The sequence below is a fragment of the Eleutherodactylus coqui genome, chromosome 5 (genome assembly GCF_035609145.1).
Source record: "Eleutherodactylus coqui strain aEleCoq1 chromosome 5, aEleCoq1.hap1, whole genome shotgun sequence".
NCBI lineage: Eukaryota > Metazoa > Chordata > Amphibia > Anura > Eleutherodactylidae > Eleutherodactylus > Eleutherodactylus coqui.
This window is the reverse complement of record NC_089841.1, coordinates 47,908,125-47,927,658: the sequence shown is the minus strand read 5'-3', so window position 1 is coordinate 47,927,658 and position 19,534 is coordinate 47,908,125. Positions and strand designations below refer to the sequence as shown.

Below are 19,534 nucleotides of genomic sequence, written 5' to 3'. Positions count from 1 at the left end.
AGAGTGGCACTGTGGGTGGTTAATGCTCAACTCCATTCAATCTGTTCTTCACTGCCGAGGGTTTAGTGAGCCTCTAGCGATGTGGAAAGGTGGACACGGGACCCCTTTTATCGCCTAACTTTAGGAATAGGTCATCAGTAGGTGATCTGCGGGTGTCCGATGCTCATGATGCCCACCGATAAGTTGACTGAAGAAGCCACAGCGCCTGGGTGAGTACAGCAGCCTTTTCTCAGACATGTAATGTCACATCCATTGGTCACATGGCTTGAGAGCAGCCAGTCCCATTCAAGTGAATGAGACTGAGCTGCAATACCAAGCACAGAAACTATACAATGTGTAGCGCTGTGCCTGGTATGGACTGAAGCAACAGCGGCGCTCACTTCAATCCCCTGATCAGTGGGAATTCCGACCAATCAACTATTCATTAACTAACACATGCATGTTATTTTTAGTAACTGCCTAGAAATGCAAGCTTTTTAGCACACAATTTGATCAACTTTCATGCTAAGAACCTTGCATTTTTATGTGGTTGGTAAAAATAACATGCATTTTCTTGCAGCTGTTAAGCATGTATGAGTGCTGGATCAACTATTCATGATCATGACCTGTCCTGGGGATAGATAAGGTAATCAATAGTTTACTCCTGGAAAACCCCTTAACCCCTCAGGAGGGCAGCCTATTTTGAGCCTACTTTGTGTTCTTGACACTCGATAACTTTTGTTTCACAAAAAACATTTAGGGCTCCTACCCACTAGCGGCAGCAGCGCCAGCCCCATTGAAAACATAGGGAGTACATCACGATCCCCTGACACAGCTGTGACAGCTATGGCAGGGGATTCCTTCATCCCCGCAGGGACCGCATGGATAAAGGAATCCTCTGCCACAGCGGTCACAGCTGTGGCAGAGGTCCGCGATGCTATCCCATTGCTTTCAATGGGGCTGGTGCTGCTGCCACCCCATTAAAAGCAATGGGTTGCATGCAACCACTGCAGTAATGATTTTTGGGGAACGGCTTGAAATAAAAAGCCCTTCCCTGAAAATCATCCCTAGCTGTAAAATAAAATTTTTTTACTCACCTAGAAGAGCTGCCCAGCTCTTCTTCCTTGCCCCGGCAGTCGTCTTCTGTCTTTTGGAAGCCAGGGATTGAAAAATCCCCGCCTCCAAAAAGTGCTGCCTCTGTTAGGCTGAGCACTGTGATCAATGTGATCAATCAGAGGCAGCGCCCAGCCATCATTAAATGACAGCTGAGCGCTGCCTGTGATTGGTCACAGTGCTCAGCCAATCACAGGCAGCGCTCAGCCATTCATTAGATTCAATGAATGGCTGAGCACTTCCTGTGATTGGCTGAGCGCTGTGCCCTTAATTAAATTCAATGAATGGCTGAGCGCTGCCTGTGATTGCCTAAGCGCTGTGGCCAATCACAGGCAGCGCTGAGCTGTCATTCAATGACGGCTGGGTGCTGCCTCTAATTGGTCACAGCGCTCAGCCGCCAATCCAAGGCAGTGCTTTCTGGAGGCAGGGGGTTTTCAATCCCTGGCCTCCAGAAGACAAAAGACGACTGCCGGGGCCGGAGAGAAGAGCCGGACAGCTATTCTAGGTGAGTAAAAAAAAATTTTAAATCTTTTTTTACAGCTAGGGCTGATTTTCTGGGAAGGGCTTATATTTCAAGCCCTTACCTGAAAATCACCGCTGTGATGGTTGCCTGCAACCCATTGCTTTCAATAGGGGGGCAGCAGCGCCAGCCCCACTGAAAGCAATGGGATAGCGTCGCGGACTTCTGCCACAGCTGTGACAGCTGTGGCAGATGATTCCTTCAGATGAAGGAAGGAATTCCCTGCCATAGCTGTCACAGAAGTGTACAAATGTACTCCCTATGTTTTTAATGGGGCTGGCGCTGCTGCCGTTTGCCCCATTGAAAACAATGGGTGATAGCGCAGATTTTTCTTAGCGCTGCGAAGCTTCAGTGAAACATCGCAAATGAGTATGAAACCATTGAAAAGCATTGGTTTCATAATCATGCATTTTCATTCACTCTCGCATCGCAAGAAAACATATCGCTAGTGGGTATGAGCCCTTAAGGGGGCATTTTTTCTGGGAATTTCCATGCAATGTGCTATAAGGTCATCAGCTGCCAAACAAGGTGATTGGATCTGAATTTCTCTATGTAATATCTGCTCATACTGGCATATGTATTATTTAGGTTAAGTACAGAACAGCCAAGTTCTACAATCCTACCAATGAAATGTCATGAGATATTTGACATCTCTCTGAAAACTCTTTTTCCGAGTGAATTATTGTATCACAGATAAATCAATAGAAGAAATGAGACTCCGCTCTCCAAGACATCACTTGTTTTATTATCTCAATCAACTCAGCCTTTTCACAATGCGTCTTCTGCAATACTGCTTTACACAGAGGTGGCAGGATAAAGAAAATTGTACAAGACTGGAAGAATACTTCCCTGATAGACTGAGTGCCTGGGGACGTGGTTAATCATGAATATAACTCCTCCCACTTTTCTCCTGTCCCTTTTTATTGATAACAAAATTTCAGTGTTTCCCCGAAAATAAGACCCTGTCTTATTTTTATCCCAAAAGAGGCACTAGGTCTTATTTTTGGGGAATGTCTTATTTCACTTACCTAGCAGTCTCGTTCCACATCCCTACTGCTGCGCTACGAAGCTTCGCTGCGCTTCTTGCAGTCCTCGGCTGCCGACAGAAGATCACTTCCTGGTTGCGGGGTTCATAAACCTCCAGGAAGCGACGGCTCTGGTTGGTTCCCGAGTGCTGCTCAGCCTATCAATGCGGCGCTTGCTGAACCAATGCAATGGCTGTGATTGCTTCTTCAACCGCAGCATTGATTGGCTGAGCAGTGGTCAAAGAACCAATCCCAGCCATCACATTGTGGAGGCGGCATTGATGTATTGGCTGAGCCGTGGTATTGATTGGCCAATTCATAAATCCCACCTCTACAAAACGATGGCTGTTATTGGTTCTTCAACCGCTGCTCTGTCAATCAATTCACTTCTGTTGGCGGGGACGGAATACAAGAAGTGTAGTGAAGCTCCAGAGTGCAGCGGGAGTGATGTGAACCAAACCTGCTAGGTAATGCATTTCTTTTTTTTTAATGTAAAGCAGCCAGGGCTTATTTTTGGGTAGAGCTTATATTTCAAGCCTCCGCGAAAATCCCGAAAAATCAGGGTAAGGCTTTTTTTCTGGGTATATCTTATTTTCAGGGAAATATGGCAAAGTGTAACTCAAATGCAAATTTCAGCGTACTTTCATGTTACAGAGCTTTTCTTCCTTCTATTTCACTAACCGGAAGTTGCCATGTTACAGATACAGTACAGCTGCAACCCGGTCATGGTCACTGTTTATAAAAGCCTGCAAGCTTATATGTCCATTTCCACTCCTACTCCCCTATCAGTTAATACACATCAAAACACTACTTGACCTCTGCAGAGGCTGCTGTAATTAAAGATCTTTATTAACTACCAAGTTTCCTCTACAGAGCCACAGACATCTTGTAATTAATTGTTTGGGGATTCTCAAGTTGTACTTAGCTTCTTCCTTCATTCTATCTATCTATTAATCTATTTATTTCTGACATCAATGGGAAGGAAGTAAAGGGATACAGTAATTCAACTATCCAAACTGTTTTCCTTTCATATCCCTTATGGGCCCATAGGCTTTGATGGATGCCAGATTAGAGAGCCAGACAACATAATCCATATTATGACTCTGCACATGAGCTATTTTACTACATTGCAACTAATGATATTTGATTAAAGACTGGACATAGGAAACATCAGATGCCATATGTTTTGTGTCGAGCATTTCCTGTCCACATGTTCTTGTCAGTCTGCTCCCAAACTGGAATGTAGAGGGTTCTGAGTGTAGAATTGGTCATTTAACGCTCCCTAGTCCTAACAAGAGGTCCTTACAAGGCTGAATATTCTTATCAGTGAATGGATGAGATGCCATGCGGCTCCTCAGCATATTGTCCCCTTCATGTCTCCTTGAAGATTGACTTTGCTTGATACATTTTCTCCATAATCATTCTCACTAATCCTTCCAAATAATTACACTCAACAAATTTACATATGACAAATGATATTAAAGCCTGTGGAGATAAGATAGATAGTGCACCCTGCAGCTGCGGCGTATGAAACGCTACTTTATCTGTCCGTATGCAGACTTTCTGCATGGCGCCACGAACCATGAGCATTGCATGGGTCCGACCCTGATAGGCAAAACATTACAGGAAATTATCCATTACACAAGGGCAGGAGGACGGGAGATGAATCACACAAAGGAGAAAAACTGTCTCTCTTTTATACCGAAGGAATAGACAAAATCTCATTACTGATAACCAGCCTACAGCTGCAGATTAGTTCAGGAAGGGGCTGGTAAAGCAGGTATTTAATGGGACATGTGTAATGCATCTGCTACATCAGAGACATACAGTACAGCATGTATGCCAAAGTCGGCAAGTGCTTAGTAAGGCCTTGCTGCTGCGGGGTGGTTTATGTACATATAGCCAGGTAGCACTAGATGCCCCATTAGGATATTATGGCATTACTTATTACAGGGTTTTACCCATTAAAGACATTTATTGCCTCGCACAGCATAGAGGATAAATGCCTGATCACTGGGGGTCCGACCACTAGGACTCCGAGTGATCCCGAGACCAGAGCATCCGAATGGAGGGGAGGGGAACATGTATGACCAGTTGTGGTGTAGCTGTAGGGGTTGCAGTGGTCACAGTTGCAGCCAGGCCCCTAAGCCATGGGGTCTCGCAGGCCCTTCTCACCACACTGCATGCAGCTCCTGCAGTAATTAGTTTGTATCGGTCTCTCACATAGTTCGCCGAGCGTCAGCTTGTGTCTCGTGCTTCTATGGTATTCTTCTCTCTGATGCTGTAAAGCGCAGGAAAGGAGAAGATTTGAGAAGAGGATTCAAGTGATGCATGTTGCTGTTCGGCCTGCCAGGTGACAGACTGACAGAAATGTATTACACTTGCAGTGGCACAGAGGAGAGATATTATATAATATGTTGGCACTATTATAGAGTGTATGGGGGTGCAAGGGCATTATTAGAGAATGTGGGAGCACAAGGGCCACTATTACAATATGTGGGGGCAGAAGGCGGCACTATTAAAGAATGTGGGGTACTATTAGAGAATGTGGTGGATGTAAGGGCTAACCACAAGGAGTTAATACAGGTAGCCTCGGTACATAGGGGATAATGGGATGGTGTTAGCCCAGTCCCCTTCACTGGTCCTATGGCACTAGAGCTCGGTATGAAGTGGTGCAAGGGCTAGAGGGTGGTGGCTAGACAGAGGTGCTCTTGTGGAACCAGTCTGAGGGTGCAGGCCTGAGAAGAGAAGGTGTTGCTAGGACTTAAAGAGTACCTGCACTTTCAGAAAACCTTTGACATGTCATAGAGATGTAGTGGTCCAGAACATATATTCTTGATCCCTCCATAAATGTCATGCATGTAATGTCTTGTGTAGATGCACTGTGCAGAAATTGTCTAGTCATTTGTTATGTGTATTGCACAGCTGCAGTGAGTGAAGAGTTAATGTCTGCATGAAGATGGGATATGCCTGTGAATGTAACCATTTTCATGTCATGTGGTATGCCTGAGATGATAAATATGAGTGATTTGGGTGTGGTAGAGGGAGTGGAGATTTGGAGTCCATCAAGAAATTGAGTTTTAGTTGTAGTTGGAGATTGAGATTGGGAGTGAGAGTGCCAAGGCACATGGGGGTACCTTCAACCCTTATGTGGTGAAGAGAATGGAAGAAGAGGAGCGATTCCCTGAGAGGTTCTATGCCAGGGAACATTGAAGCGTGGAGTGAAAGAGAGATAGAGTGAGTAACCTAAGATCCGGATCATCATGCAGAGGTACTGTGTCCAGGGAATATCTGTGGGGAGTCTGCCCCTTCCCTTTTTCCAGGAGCAGTCCCGGAGAGATAACTAGGACTGCCAAGCTGGTGTCATCCTGAGTATGCCCCTTCCAGGAGTGGTTCCATACAAATCCTAAGGATTGTAGGACCAGCATCATCCTGAGTTCCTCCCTTCCTCTGTATTGCCTGCATTGGTGTATCAGGGTACCTATGTAAAGTGTTCCAGTTATTAGAGTAAAGTTCTCCCAGTCCCTGACCGTTCCCAGAGACTGAGGTTCTAAAAAGTTAACAGTGTGTGGACTCTACTTATTACCGCTGAGGGTCATACTGGTGGGTAAAAGGAATGGTGGCGTCAGCTGTGACAACCTGCAAATCCTGTTGAATGTTTATTGGCCATCCCTATCCTAGGGGTGTTTGGAAAAGGCCCTGTGGTGCCTGGGCCGAGGTCGCGTGTAGCCCTCCGGGAAGGAGACTGGTGAGTGCCACCATGACCCGTGACAGCTTTACCCTCCCAGCTCCTCCGCATGGGCCTCGTGTCCCAAGTGGTCACCACAGAGAAGTATAGAACAGTGGGGTGCGGCTGCTGAGACCCCCGCTGGTTGCTAGAATGAGGGGGCTTCATTGCTCACCCAAGCACTATTCCCCATAGGCTTTATTTGCACGTTTTCCCCTGCTTCCCACAGCTGAAGACAGGCACATAGAGGTGTATAGGAAGCTGTGTAAAGAGGCTGCGATGCTCGGGTGAAGGATGCAGCCTTTTTGTCACATCCCATCCATCAGTCACATGTGCGTCTCAGTCTCATTGATATAAATGAACTGCGACACCAGGAACAGCCACTATGTAATGCATGGCACTGTGCTCGGTACACGATACAGAGCCTGCGGCACTCAAACCAGCACCACCACCTCTTCAAACTGTATGATGGTTGATTCATTATGGGATAAGTTGATGCTTTCATAAGTACCATTTTGGGGTACTGTACATAAGACTTGATTGCTTTTTTAATTCTATTTCTTTAAAAGCAAGGTGACAAAAAAACAGCGATTCTGTCAAAAAGCTAACCCCTCTTCTGCTAGCACTTGCTGACTATAATCCTGGGGGTCAGTATCCAGGTTCTGGTATGTGTACAGGTGTGAAGTACTGTAATTTACAGCTACCATAGCTCAATCCACCCAGAAGAGTTAAATAACAAATTCAGCTCTGCTACATCTGAATGGGTCAAGGCTATGGTGCATTTTATTTACTGAAGGTCTAGAAACCAGGACAAGTGACAATCATAAAAGTACAGAGGAATATTCCCAGCAGAGAGAAAAGGCATATTTGTATTGAGATATAAACACAGCTGAGAAACACGGCTGTGCGAAGGACACACTGTAAACTAGATGAAGGGCTAAGGAGTGGGGGTGGCCCAATTACAGGCAGTCAGAGGAGGCCCTTATGAGATAAGAGAAGGAAAGAGAAAGATAGAAAGAAAGAAAGAAAGAAAGAAAGAAAGAAAGAGAGAAAGAAAGAGAGAAAGAAAGAAAGAGAAAGAAAGAGAGAAAGAAAGAAAGAAAGAAAGAAAGAGAAAGAAAGAGAGAAAGAAAGAAAGAAAGAAAGAGAAAGAAAAAGAAAGTGAGAAAGAAAGAAAGAGAGAAAGAAAGAAAGAAAGAAAGAGAAAGAAAGAGAGAAAGAAAGAAAGAAAGAAAGAGAGAAAGATAGAAAGAGAGAAAGAAAGAAAGATAGAGAGAAAGATAGAAAGAGAGAAAGAAAGATAGAGAGAAAGATAGAAAGAGAGAAAGAAAGAAAGAAAAAAGAAAGAAAGAAAGAAAGAAAGAAAAGAAGTCTCCGTGATGACTTGTTAGGGCTTGCTCTCACAGGCATATGCTTAATTGCGCACGCTTCAGCACAATATATTTGCACTATAAACAAGGCACTTCTGTGCACATATTTGCGCGTTTTACAGTATTTTTGGAGCATGCAGGGCTGTTGGCATGGGTGCTGCACACACCCGCATCCTGATCTAAAACCATATTTAGGTCCAGAAGTGTTCTTTTCTGAGGTTTTGTGCAGTATTTCACGCATACGGTTGTGTATTCTGTGTCGCATTTGCGCACCCCCTAAAGACTGTTCTATGGGGCCCTTTGGTGCAAAAATGTGTACAAAATAAAGCATGTTCTATTTTTTTGCATGCATGAGAAATGTGTCCACAAAAAAAGGCAATGTGAAAACACACACAAAATCATTCAAACAAGGGATAATGAATAGAGATGAGCGAACGTACTCGTCCGAGCTTGATGCTCGGGCGAATATTAGGGTGTTCGGGATGTTCCTTATTCGTAACGAACACCACACGATGTTCGGATGTTCGGGTTACTTTAACTTTCTTCCCTGAGAAATGTTTTCTATATGCGCTCAATGGGGCCGGCGGCAGCAGCGCCAACCCCATTGAGAACATATAGAAGACAAATCCTTCTTCTCTGCCACAGCTGTAACAGCTGTGGCAGAGAAGAACGATGTTAGCCCATTGAATTCAATGGAGCCGTCAATACAGCCGACTCCACTGAATGCAATGGGCTGCCGGCGATCGCGGGATGAATTGTCGGAAAGGGGTTAAATATATAAGCCCTTTCCTGCAATTCATCCAGAAATGTGTAAAAATAAAAAATATATATATACTCACCTGGTGCCGGCAGAAGGAGTTCAGTGCGGCAGGCTGCAGTTCTCCTGAACTGCTCTGAACAGCTGTGAGTAGTATTCAGCAGCCGGGGATTTAAAATCCCCGCCTGCTGAATAAGATGCCTCTGAATGGTCACAGCCTGACCAATCAGAGGCCAGCCCTCACTCACACCCATTCATGAATTCATATATATTTTTTATTTTTACACATTTCTGGATGAATTGCAGGAAAGGGCTTATATATTTAACCCCTTTCCGACAATTCATCCCGCGATCGCCGGCAGCCCATTGCATTCAGTGGAGTCGGCTGTATTGACGGCTCCATTGAATTCAATGGGCTAACATCGTTCTTCTCTGCCACAGCTGTTACAGCTGTGGCAGAGGAGAACTTGCTGTGTCGTTCCCATCATTTTCTTGAATTGCCAAGATTTTCACACATGAAAACCTTAGCGAGCATCGGCGAAATACAAAAATGTTCCGGTCGCCCATTGACTTCAATGGGGTTCGTTATTCGAAACGAACACTCGAACATCGCGGGAAGTTCGTTTCGAATAACGCGAACCCGAACATTTTGGTGTTCGCTCATCTTTAATAATGAAGAATAATCGTTCAGTGTAAACACGGCCAGCGATCAAACAAGGAACGATTAATCATTCGCCCCTCATTCACGTTATGTGGGCACAAGAATCATCGTTGGCTCGTTCACTAATCCTTTCATTTAAATACCGTTCGTTCAGTCGTTCTCATTCACTTATACAGCGAATATGAAAGAGTGAACGATTCTCGTGTGAACGAGCCGACGATGTATCTGCCAGTATATACAGACCGTCGAGAGAACAGTCTGACATCATTGACTCATCCACTTGTTCAACTGAGAAATCAGCAGGTCTAAACGGACCCCTACAGATCAATGATTTCCTTTGCCTGAGGTGTTCTGCATGTGCGTCGGCCGACACTCTTGCGGCGGACTCGGACAGGTGAGTACAGGGTCTCTGGGGGGCACCAGGTCTGATTCCAATGTGAGATTTCACAGGCGGAATCTGACCCAGGCGTGGGGATGAAGCCTAAGTCTATTGTAAGCTTTAGTCGCCGGTGTGAGAACTGCAGGATTTGGGGATTTTTTTTATATGGATAGTCACAAACACATAAACCCCCAGAAAATACAAAATGATGGTTAGAATAAATATATATCTGATCTATATATTATGCGATATTACAAATTCTATCAGCAGGAGCCACAGCCACTCACATGGAGAGATACTACACCGGAGCGCTCCTGGCGCTGTGCTGCCCATAGTGTAGTAACATACGAGCACAACCCCTCATGTGCTGCTGTATAATATCATACAAGCACAACCCCTCATGTGCTGCTCATAGTGTAGTAACCTACGAGGACAACCCCTCATGTGCTGCTGTATAATATCATATGAGCACAACCCCTCATGTGCTGCTGTATAATGTCATACAAGCACAACCCCTCATGTGCTGCTCATAGTGTAGTAACCTACGAGGACAACCCCTCATGTGCTGCTGTATAATGTCATATGAGCACAACCCCTCATGTGCTGCTCACAGTGTAGTAACATACAAGCACAACCCTTCATGTGCTGCTGTATAATGTCATACGAGCACAACCCCTCATGTGCTGCTGCTGATTCCCCATCTATATTTCTCAGTATTCAGCCACCTGCTAACAGAGAATCCCTTTATATTAATCTTATCGTTAAATTCAGAAACCTCCCAGAATAAAGTGTCGTGGCTGATATGTGCCAGGCTTGGGCACGGGTATAGATCACTGCCGGGCAAAGCGATCACAACGTGGAATTATCAGCAGAAGATAACCAGAAATCAAGGGGTTAAGAACATATAAATGTATAAAAACAAGCCTCTAGATGTACAGTACATGTCAGAGGGGATGGACAGAATTTTGAGGTGTGTATTATGATGTTTTGCTAAAGCTGAAGTCTGTACTATGATAATCGGTAGCCGCTGAGGTGTGTGTTATGATGTTCTGCAGCAGGTGATATATGTATTATGATGTTCTGCAGCAGCTGAGGTGTGATGGACTTCTGTTTTATAGTCATTGAGCCCTGGGTGTTGAAGGAGAAGAAATTTCCTACTAAAGTGATGTGTGACAGTTGGCTTTTGCAAGCAGAGACAAGCAGTGCCGCTGCATCATCGCTTATCTCTGTATAATCCTCAGGCTCTGACATCACAGTGTGATGATTATACAAGTATTACTTACAAACTGTCAGTGGAAGATCACACTGATGTGTATTATAATGAATCCAATGACCACCAACACCAATTTACCAGCAGCTGCAACAGGATTTAAAGGGCCGCACCACTATAACGCCCCCCCTGCAGCGCCCGCCTTGTCTCCCCCAGGTAGCAGCATGCTCTCACATAAGACACAGGTGTAAGACACAGAGTCACTGACCTTTCCTGCTGTGCAGAAAGTGAAAATCTTCCTGCTGGACATTTTCACCACGGCAAGATGACACAAGATAGAGAAAGGGAACTAGAAGGGGAAGACGCGTCCGCCAGCCTCCGTGCACACAGCGCAGCATGTCTGAGACCGCCGCAAAGAAAGCGCAAAAAAATGGTCATTAAGTAGACGAAGACCCAAAAGTGAGCAGTAAAGCGAGTGCAGAAGAAGCGCAGAGTCCTGAGGGTTGGGGGAACGTGCATTCCTGGATTGGGGAGAGGGGAGTGATTCCAGGCCCCAGTGTCTGGTTTCTTAAGAGGAGGGTTTCGTTGGGGAGTTCCCAGGGAGCCCTCGTCTTCTCCTTCAGATTCCACTTCTAGTGTTTCATTAGCCCCAGGAAAATCTGCACTTTCTAGCCTTGACAATAAACTTTCTGTGACCCCAATTCACTCGTATCTTCCCTGTCACCGCGCCACGTATTGCAATCTGTATACGGATGTAGCAGAGCTGAGTTTGCTCGCTGCTGTAACATCTGCAGAGTTTGTATGTTCTCCTGGTGTTTGCGTGGGTTTCCTGGATTCCTACCGCATTCCAAAAACATCCAAGTTCTAAGAAATGGGCCCCGGTTTATGAAAAAGGGGAAACAAAGATTGTGAGGTTTGGATGAGGACAACCTCTCTTCAGCGCCACGGAGTAGGTGGGCAAGAAATGGGACGCTTATTCTTTGGCAGAGTTAGATGTATTACTTGATCAGGATGTATTGAGCTGAGTTTGTCGTTTGGCATGACCCTTGGTTATTTCGATGGGGAGCGGAGATAAGACTTAGCCAGGCACTTACAGTGCTCCTCTTGACTTTTTAATAAGGAAAAGAGGGTCAATTTTTGCCGTGAGGGTAACATGACATTTTTTTTCCCATTAGCCCACACTTTTTACTTTAAAGGGGTTCTGTCATTAGAAAAAAAAAATTCTATACTCACCTATTCCTCCCCAGGCAGTCTTCTTACTGCATCTTCTCCCCGCCGATCTTCTCCTCCGGTGCCCGTGTCACCCCACCTCCAGACCGCCGGATCTTCTTCTTCCTGTAATGAAGCGTCCATTGTCAGCATTGTCCTTCCTGCAGGGCAATGTACCCGGTCATTAGTGAGGTATAGTTCACAGTCTTGCAGGGAACGCCGAGCTATCACCGAGACTGCGCATGGGCGCTATCTCTCTGCAATAGTATATGAATCCTCGCAGCGAGAGAGTGCGCATGCGCAGTCTCAGCAGTAGCTCAGCATTACTTCCTAGGCTGTGAATGTTACACTAGTTATGTAGCCTACACTGACCTGCCGGAAGGAGAATGTTGAGAATGAACGCATCATAACAAGAAGAGGATCTGGCTGGCTTGCGGTGAGGTGACCCAGGGACTTGAGAGGATCAGTGGGGAGAAGCTGCGGTAAGAAGACTGACAGGGGAGGAATAGGTAAGTACTGATTTGTTTTTTTAAATGACAAAACCCCTTTAAGCTATTCTCCTTGTCTCCCCTCACAATAACACTGCCCCCTCATGCCCTCCTTTAGTGATAATACCCACCAGCAATAATATTCCTGCATGACCCCCTCAGTAATAATGTCCCTACTCAGTAATACAGTCCCCACATGGCCCAGCTCAGTAATAATGCCCCCGCATACTCCCCTCGGTAATTCTGTTTCCACATGCTCTCCTTAGTAATAATGCCCCCCCTCATGCCTATGGTAATAATAATAATAATAATCTTTATTTGTATAGCGCCAACTTATTCCGCAGCATAATGGTAATAACCTATGGTAATAACCTCCTTCAGTAATAATGCCCCTGCATGCCCCCTAAGTACTAATTCCTTCCCTCAATAATGCCCCCTTTTGTACAGTAAAATAAATCGCCTCTCACCAATCACACCCTTTTTACTCCCCCCACCGCCCCAGTCTACACCACTGCAGCCCCCCACCCACTGCCAGGTAGCACAATCATAGGGTTGCTGTGGCCAATCTCTGGCCTTAGGGTTAGGGCTTTTACCCACTATCGTTTTTTGAATGCTGCAATATCGCTGCGTTTTTTTCAATGGGACTTTCTAATGTTAAAATCGCATCGCACAAAAATCGCAAAAGCACAAACTTGCGATTTTTGGGTGATGTGATTTTAACATTAGAAAGTCCCATTGAAAAAAAATGCAGAGATATTGCAGCATTAAAAAAACCATAGTGGGGGTAAAAGTCCTTAGTATGGATAAAGCTAGTGATTGGCTGCAGCAATCATGTGCTAGACATGTGATCACACTACCCAGAAATAAGTGGGGGACTGGAGGGAAGCGGAGTGACAGGGGTGGGTATAGGCCGCCTTCTGGGACAGCTCACAATATCCAGGACTGTCCCTCCAAATCCAGGACTGTTGGGGAACCAGGAAAAATGCAACATGCACCAACATCTACCGTCAGGGGCTCCTGTAGGCCATCAAGGTTGGATTGGTGAGGGTCCGAGGCCCGGGATCCACAATATGGAGGGACATAAGTGCTGCTCCCCCTTGAATGGTTACAGATCGGGCACAGACAGCATTAGAGTGAATGGGAGTAAGGTCTCCGATGCACCCGCCGTGTGCCTGAGTTGCTCTAGCGCAATTGTTCTCTGCCACCAAACGGACACCCATCCGTGTGCTGTCGATATACAGACGGCCGCACATTGCATTTGCATGTCCTAATTCTTGTCCGTGACACAAAGAAGAAGAGGACATGCAATGGCCTTCTTCATGCAGTCCGTGTCTGCGTGAAATAACTCGGCAGTGTGTGCTGCCGCATTGAATAATATGGCTCTGTATGTTGTCCGCGTGTTATCCGTTTTTTTTTTCACGTCCAACACATCTATTAAAATAAACGCTAGTGTGTCAGAGGCCTAAGGTTCGGTTCACACGAGGCAGAATTGCTGTGGAATTTCCGTGCGTCCACTCCACACGGACGTTACACTGCATTTACAGTAGCAGCAGAGTGGCCGAGACTTTGAAAATCTCATCAACCTGCTGCGGAAAACACAGGTATGGAAAGGGGGACCTGCAAAATTTTACGCATACGGACGTGGACATGAGCCATAAGTTGCAGTACCCGACAAAGCCACACTCACATGTATGGTGCCCTTCCTGTGTAAAAAATGAAGGTTCGCCTTCATAGTGCTGACTTGCAGAGTCCTGGGCGTCCAACCCCACTGACCCCTCAATGGTGGCCTACTCCTCTGACTCACAGCCACAAAGAGTTAAAGGACAGACTCGCCTCTGCTAGATTTGGATGTCCTATTGAGTTAGTGATAAGATATGGGACTCTGGGAAGATTCCATGTGGGAGAGAAGACTTCTGAGAAATCGTGCAAATAGTCCAAATTCTTAGATAATTATTCTTCTGGCAAGAAAAGAAAGATGGAAACGCGTCCAAAGAGACGTCCCCCATGTGGCGTGTGAGTCTTCGCCGTCATACCAAAGACTATATGCTGATGTTCTGTTCACTAGACTTGTAGGAGTGATGGCCAGCAGCTTTTATTCCCCTTATACAGGGTGGCCCAAGGAAGAGTAGGCCGGCACCGCATAAATGCTGCAGAATATCCACAGCAGCATTTCTGCATCGAAAAAACTGTCAAAATCCATACCATTGGTGATTTGACTCAAAATCAGCCATGTATCCGCAGGAGATTTTATACTATGTGGCGCTCCCCCTCACCTCCTCCAAAGGCTTCCCGCTGTCAGCACTCCCCGCTTCTGGTTCTCAGCGGCTGGTCAGGTGTGGCGCTGCTGATCAGGTGATGCTGGTCAGCTGTGACCACTACAGGCCGCTGGGACCCAGAAGCTGCCTGTATTGTATGAAATCACTTGTGTGTATGCCGCTGATTTCCAATCAAAATATCCACCAATGGTATGGATTTTGACTGTTTTTTGGAGGCAGAAATACTGCGGAATTTGCTCCCTGTCTTTTTTTTAAATGACTCTGTATTTTTTATAATGACGGAGGTAAAACCATATAGGGGTCACTATTACTACTGAAGCCACTGTAGGGGAAACTATTACAATTGGGACCTCTGTTGGGGGTCACTATTACTACTGAGGCCACTGTGGGGGACACTATTACTACTGGGGCAGATATAGGGGACACCATTACTACTGAAGCCACTGTGGGGGTCACTATTACTACTGAGGCCACTAATGGATCACTGTTACTACTGGGGCAGATATAGGGGACACTATTACTGCTGAGGCCAGTGTGGTGGTCACTATTACAAATGAGGCAGATATAGGGGGTGCTATTACTACTGAGGCCTCTGTCCAGGTCACTATTACTACTGAGGCCGCTGTGGGGGTCACTATTACTACTGAGGCCACTATAGGATCACTATTACTACTGGGGCAGATATAGAGGACACTATTACTGCTGAGGCCACTGTGGTGATCACTATTACTAATGGGGCAGATATAGGGGGTGCTATTCCTACTGAAGTCACTGTGGGAGACACTATTACTTTTGGGGTACTGGGGCAAATATAGGGGTCACTATTACTACTGAGGCCACATTGGGGGAAACTGTTACAACTGGGGCCACTGTAGGGGGAAGCTGTTACAACTGGGGCCACTGTAGGGGGTCACTATTACTACTGAGGCCACATTGGGGGAAACTGTTACAACTGGGGCCACTGTAGGGGGAAGCTGTTACAACTGGGGCCACTGTAGGGGGTCACTATTACTACTGAGGCTACTGTGGGGGACACAATTACTACTGAGGGCAACTGTGGGGGTCACTGTTACTACTGAGGCCACTGTGGGGGACACTATTAGTACTGGGGCAGATATAGGGGGCACCATTACTACTGAGGCCATGGTTGGGGTCACTATTACTACTGAGGCCACTACGGGATCACTATTACTACTGGGGCAGATATAGGGGACACTTTTACTACTGAAGCTACTGTGGTGGTCACTATTACTACTGGGGCAGATGTAGAGGGTGCTACTGCTACTGAGGTCACTGTGGGAGACACTATTACTATTGGAGTACTGGGGCAAATATAGGGGTCACTATTACTACTAAGTCCACTGTGGGGGAACCTATTTCAACTGAGGCCACTGTAGGGGGTCACTATTACTACTGAGGCCATTGTCTAGGACACTATTACAACTGGGGCCACTGTAGGGGGTCACTATTACTACTGAGGCCACTATGGGATCACTATTACTACTGGGGCAGATATAGGGGACACTATTACTACTGAGGCCACTGTGGTGGTCACTATTACTAATGGGGTAGATATAGGGAGCGCTATTGCTGTGAGGTCACTGTGGGAGACAGTATTACTATTGGGGTACTGGGGCAAATATAGGAGTCACTATTCCAAATTTCCTGGTACAGAGATCAGGTGAGTCGGTGGCTATATAAACTTTTTATTTTAATGAATTAAAGGTGTTTGCAATAAAAGGCGGCCATCAGGAGCACTATACTTCAGGCCATGGGGAACACTATACTGGAGGCCATGGGGAGGCACTGTGTGGGAGGCCTGAACGTCATGAGGGGCATTAATTTTAAAAGGATGCCATAAGGAGCATTTTTTTTACTGAATGGAGGCCCAGTATGCTTGGTGTGATTATGTAAAGGTTTGGAAAACAAAGCTAGGTGGCAGGAGAAAACGTCATGACATCTGCACCGAATGGAGAAGAGAAGGGAGAGTGAACAACTCCAGTTATAGTGGTCATCACCTGTAATCACTAGATATAATGGTACCATAATCACTTATATGGCCTGCAGAGCTCCATTGTCGAGGTATTATTTGACTTTATAGTGTTATTATTGGTGGAAATGATCTTTGTAGGGCCCTTATTTTAGTAACAGTATGCTGGTATTAACCACTATGTGGTGCTAATATGTGACCATGGTGTGGTGGTATTATTTGGCCGTTATATAGTGTTATCATTGGTAATGTTGGTCTTTGTATAGTAGGTTTTGTTCAGCTCATGTTGACTGCAGTGAAACTTGTATGTGTTGTTTTTTTTATATTTTATATAAACTTTTACTTTTGAACAGAAAATGGTTTTATTTTTACATTACGAAGGTAAAAACAGGCTATACCTCTTTGTGCACCTCCAGTCCTAACATGTTCTGTGCTTCGTAGAAAGTTTGCTACAGCAGGATTTGCATGCCGCATAGGCTTCTCCTCACCTACTGCCATCATGGCTACATAAGGCTACTTTGTCATTCTTTTTTCGGGGCCACTTTGGCTTTCCAGTCAGCCACTGACTTGAGATGTGCCCAATGTATGAAGAGCCGAGTGCCATATATTAGGCACGCTGTGCACCAGCAGTAACTATTCTAAGACTAATGTTTGAAACATCAGTCCACGGCCTTATCCATGCAAGCATTTTATCGCGGCTACTTAGCTGCGATAAAATGTTGGCCGAAAATCGCAACCATCTGAAGCATTGGATTTCAATGCATTCATTCAGATGGGCGATGTTTAGCCGCGTAAAATCGTCCGTTTGGAAAAGATAGCACATACGCGGCCGAATTTTGACGTGACCGAAAAAGATACGTCTGGCCCTATCCTTGGGCCGCGATCAGCCTGCAGCTCCTATAGAGGCCTATGGGAGCTGCCATCAAAGGAACTGGAAGGGAGTTCAGCAGTGGCCAGCGCTGCTAAACTATGTCAGCTGGCTCTATTAATCCACTTAAAGGATTTCTCCCCAACCAATGGAATTCCGGGCTGCGGCATATATACACTGCACCTGGCCGCGTGACTGGGGGAGAAAATGCGAGATTTAGCCATGACTTGGTAGTGGAACTTTCTTGTTCATGCGTTTTTCGGCTGTGGTTCAATGTGTCAATGAATTAGTTCTCTTCAGCATTATGACAACTGATCGAGGTGCTCCCAGAACTTTGATACTGATGCTCCATCTGGGTTATCAAGAACAGATCACAGGGGTGAATCCTGGCAGCCCCAATGATAAGCTGATTGAAGTCCATGGTTTACCATGTGAAGGGGCTGATTGCACTTCTAGTACAGTCACTACTAATTGCATGGAGATCTGCCTGGTAAACGCCGTATTTGATCTTCACACCACAAGTTCCCTCCTGTTTTGTTTCACACAGTCACAGCACATTCAGATGTTTGCAGCAAATAATGGCTGCACATTCCTGGTGAGACGGGTAAAAAACTCATTTCCATTCCGCATTACTCAGATGTCCTTATCTCAGGAGCAAACACACCTGCCTGCTGAACACGCAGAAAACTATCCTGTAGGGGAGACAAGCGGTTTATCTCATTCATGTTGCGCAGAATGTTTTTGGCAAACATATTGAATGCAAGGAAAGGTCCTATTACACGGGACGATCTGTTGGGCGCAGATGCTGAAGAGGTCCTCCCAGTAAGGAAAGTGTGATTGTTCTCAGTAGGAGAAACCAAGTAATCTTGTAGATACGTTACCTTTTAGTGGCTAACAAAAATACATGATGTTACAGCAAGCTTTCCAACCTATGTACCCGACAAAGGAAAAGACAGAAGCGGCTAAAAATCGCTTCTCCCTTCTCCTCTGGGCTCTTGGCTGTCACTAACAGCTGAGGACCCAACCTGCTCTTGCTTGATTGCAGAGGCTTTAATCCTGTGCCATATTTTTGCTAGCGTGGGGATTAAAGCCCAGGACCAAGTACCGTATGTATTTACTGCGCTTGGCTGTTAAGGGGTTAAGGTACCTTTTAATGGAGCAATTCTTGCCCAAATAATCACTGGAAACAACAAATTCAGGAGATAGTTGTCCTGTGTACAAGCGGCCGCCAGCAGGGCACTAGTGACAAATCACTGACTCGTCAGAGTCTCTTGCTTGTTAGCTGACCTAAGAGCCAAGCGACAACTGGCCTGTGTGAACAGGAGCCGCTCATCTATGAAGGACTGCCTGTTTTCGGTGAATAGAGGCAGAAGCACCAGAAGTGATCTCCAGCGCTGACTAAAGAAGAAGATCATCTTGTGAAGTTACCAGACGAGCTGTGGGCACAAAGTGTCCGCTTTGGGGGCACAGCGGACTACCATTACTTGAGAAGAGGGCACAGAGGACCACAGTTATAATAATCTTTATTTGTATAGCGCCAAGATAAGTGCCATCCCTTCCTAATCAGTGGGCTCTGACTGCCAGTACCCCCATGATAGCTGCAGTAGTGCTAAGCATTGTGCTGCTTAGATGTTATGTGTTGCACTCCTGGCATGTAGGGAATTGCCTCGTTTAGTATTAATAGATGTAACGACTCTCATCCGTACTGTGGTGGCGCGCTATATAGTTATCGTAATATGCCTTTGTTATTTGCATAGCCCGGTAGAAGACAATCGGCTACACAGATAGCATCGGACTACGAAAGAACATTCGGGGCATTAAAAATACAGATGTCATGTGCCAAGTGTTCATTTGGTGTCTGTTACATCTGTACTGACTGAGGTGTGTTACATTTCCCTACATGGTAAGTGGAACAGGAACTCCCATGGGCAGGGAGAAGACTGAAGTGACCTCCACAACTCG

General features: G+C 45.8%; 1 protein-coding gene across 2 annotated transcripts in view; it reads right to left on the bottom strand.

The window, feature by feature from the left end:
- The window catches only part of ADAMTS12 (ADAM metallopeptidase with thrombospondin type 1 motif 12), a 362,259-nt gene extending 350,933 nt beyond the window's left edge, over positions 1–11,326 (bottom strand). For both annotated transcript variants that reach the window (XM_066602471.1, XM_066602472.1), the window contains exon 1: positions 11,010–11,326. In XM_066602471.1, the coding sequence (XP_066458568.1) occupies positions 11,010–11,139 (130 nt within the window). In that variant the 5' untranslated portion in view covers positions 11,140–11,326. The remainder of the gene's footprint in view (positions 1–11,009) is intronic.
- Positions 11,327–19,534: the final 8,208 nt, after the last annotated feature.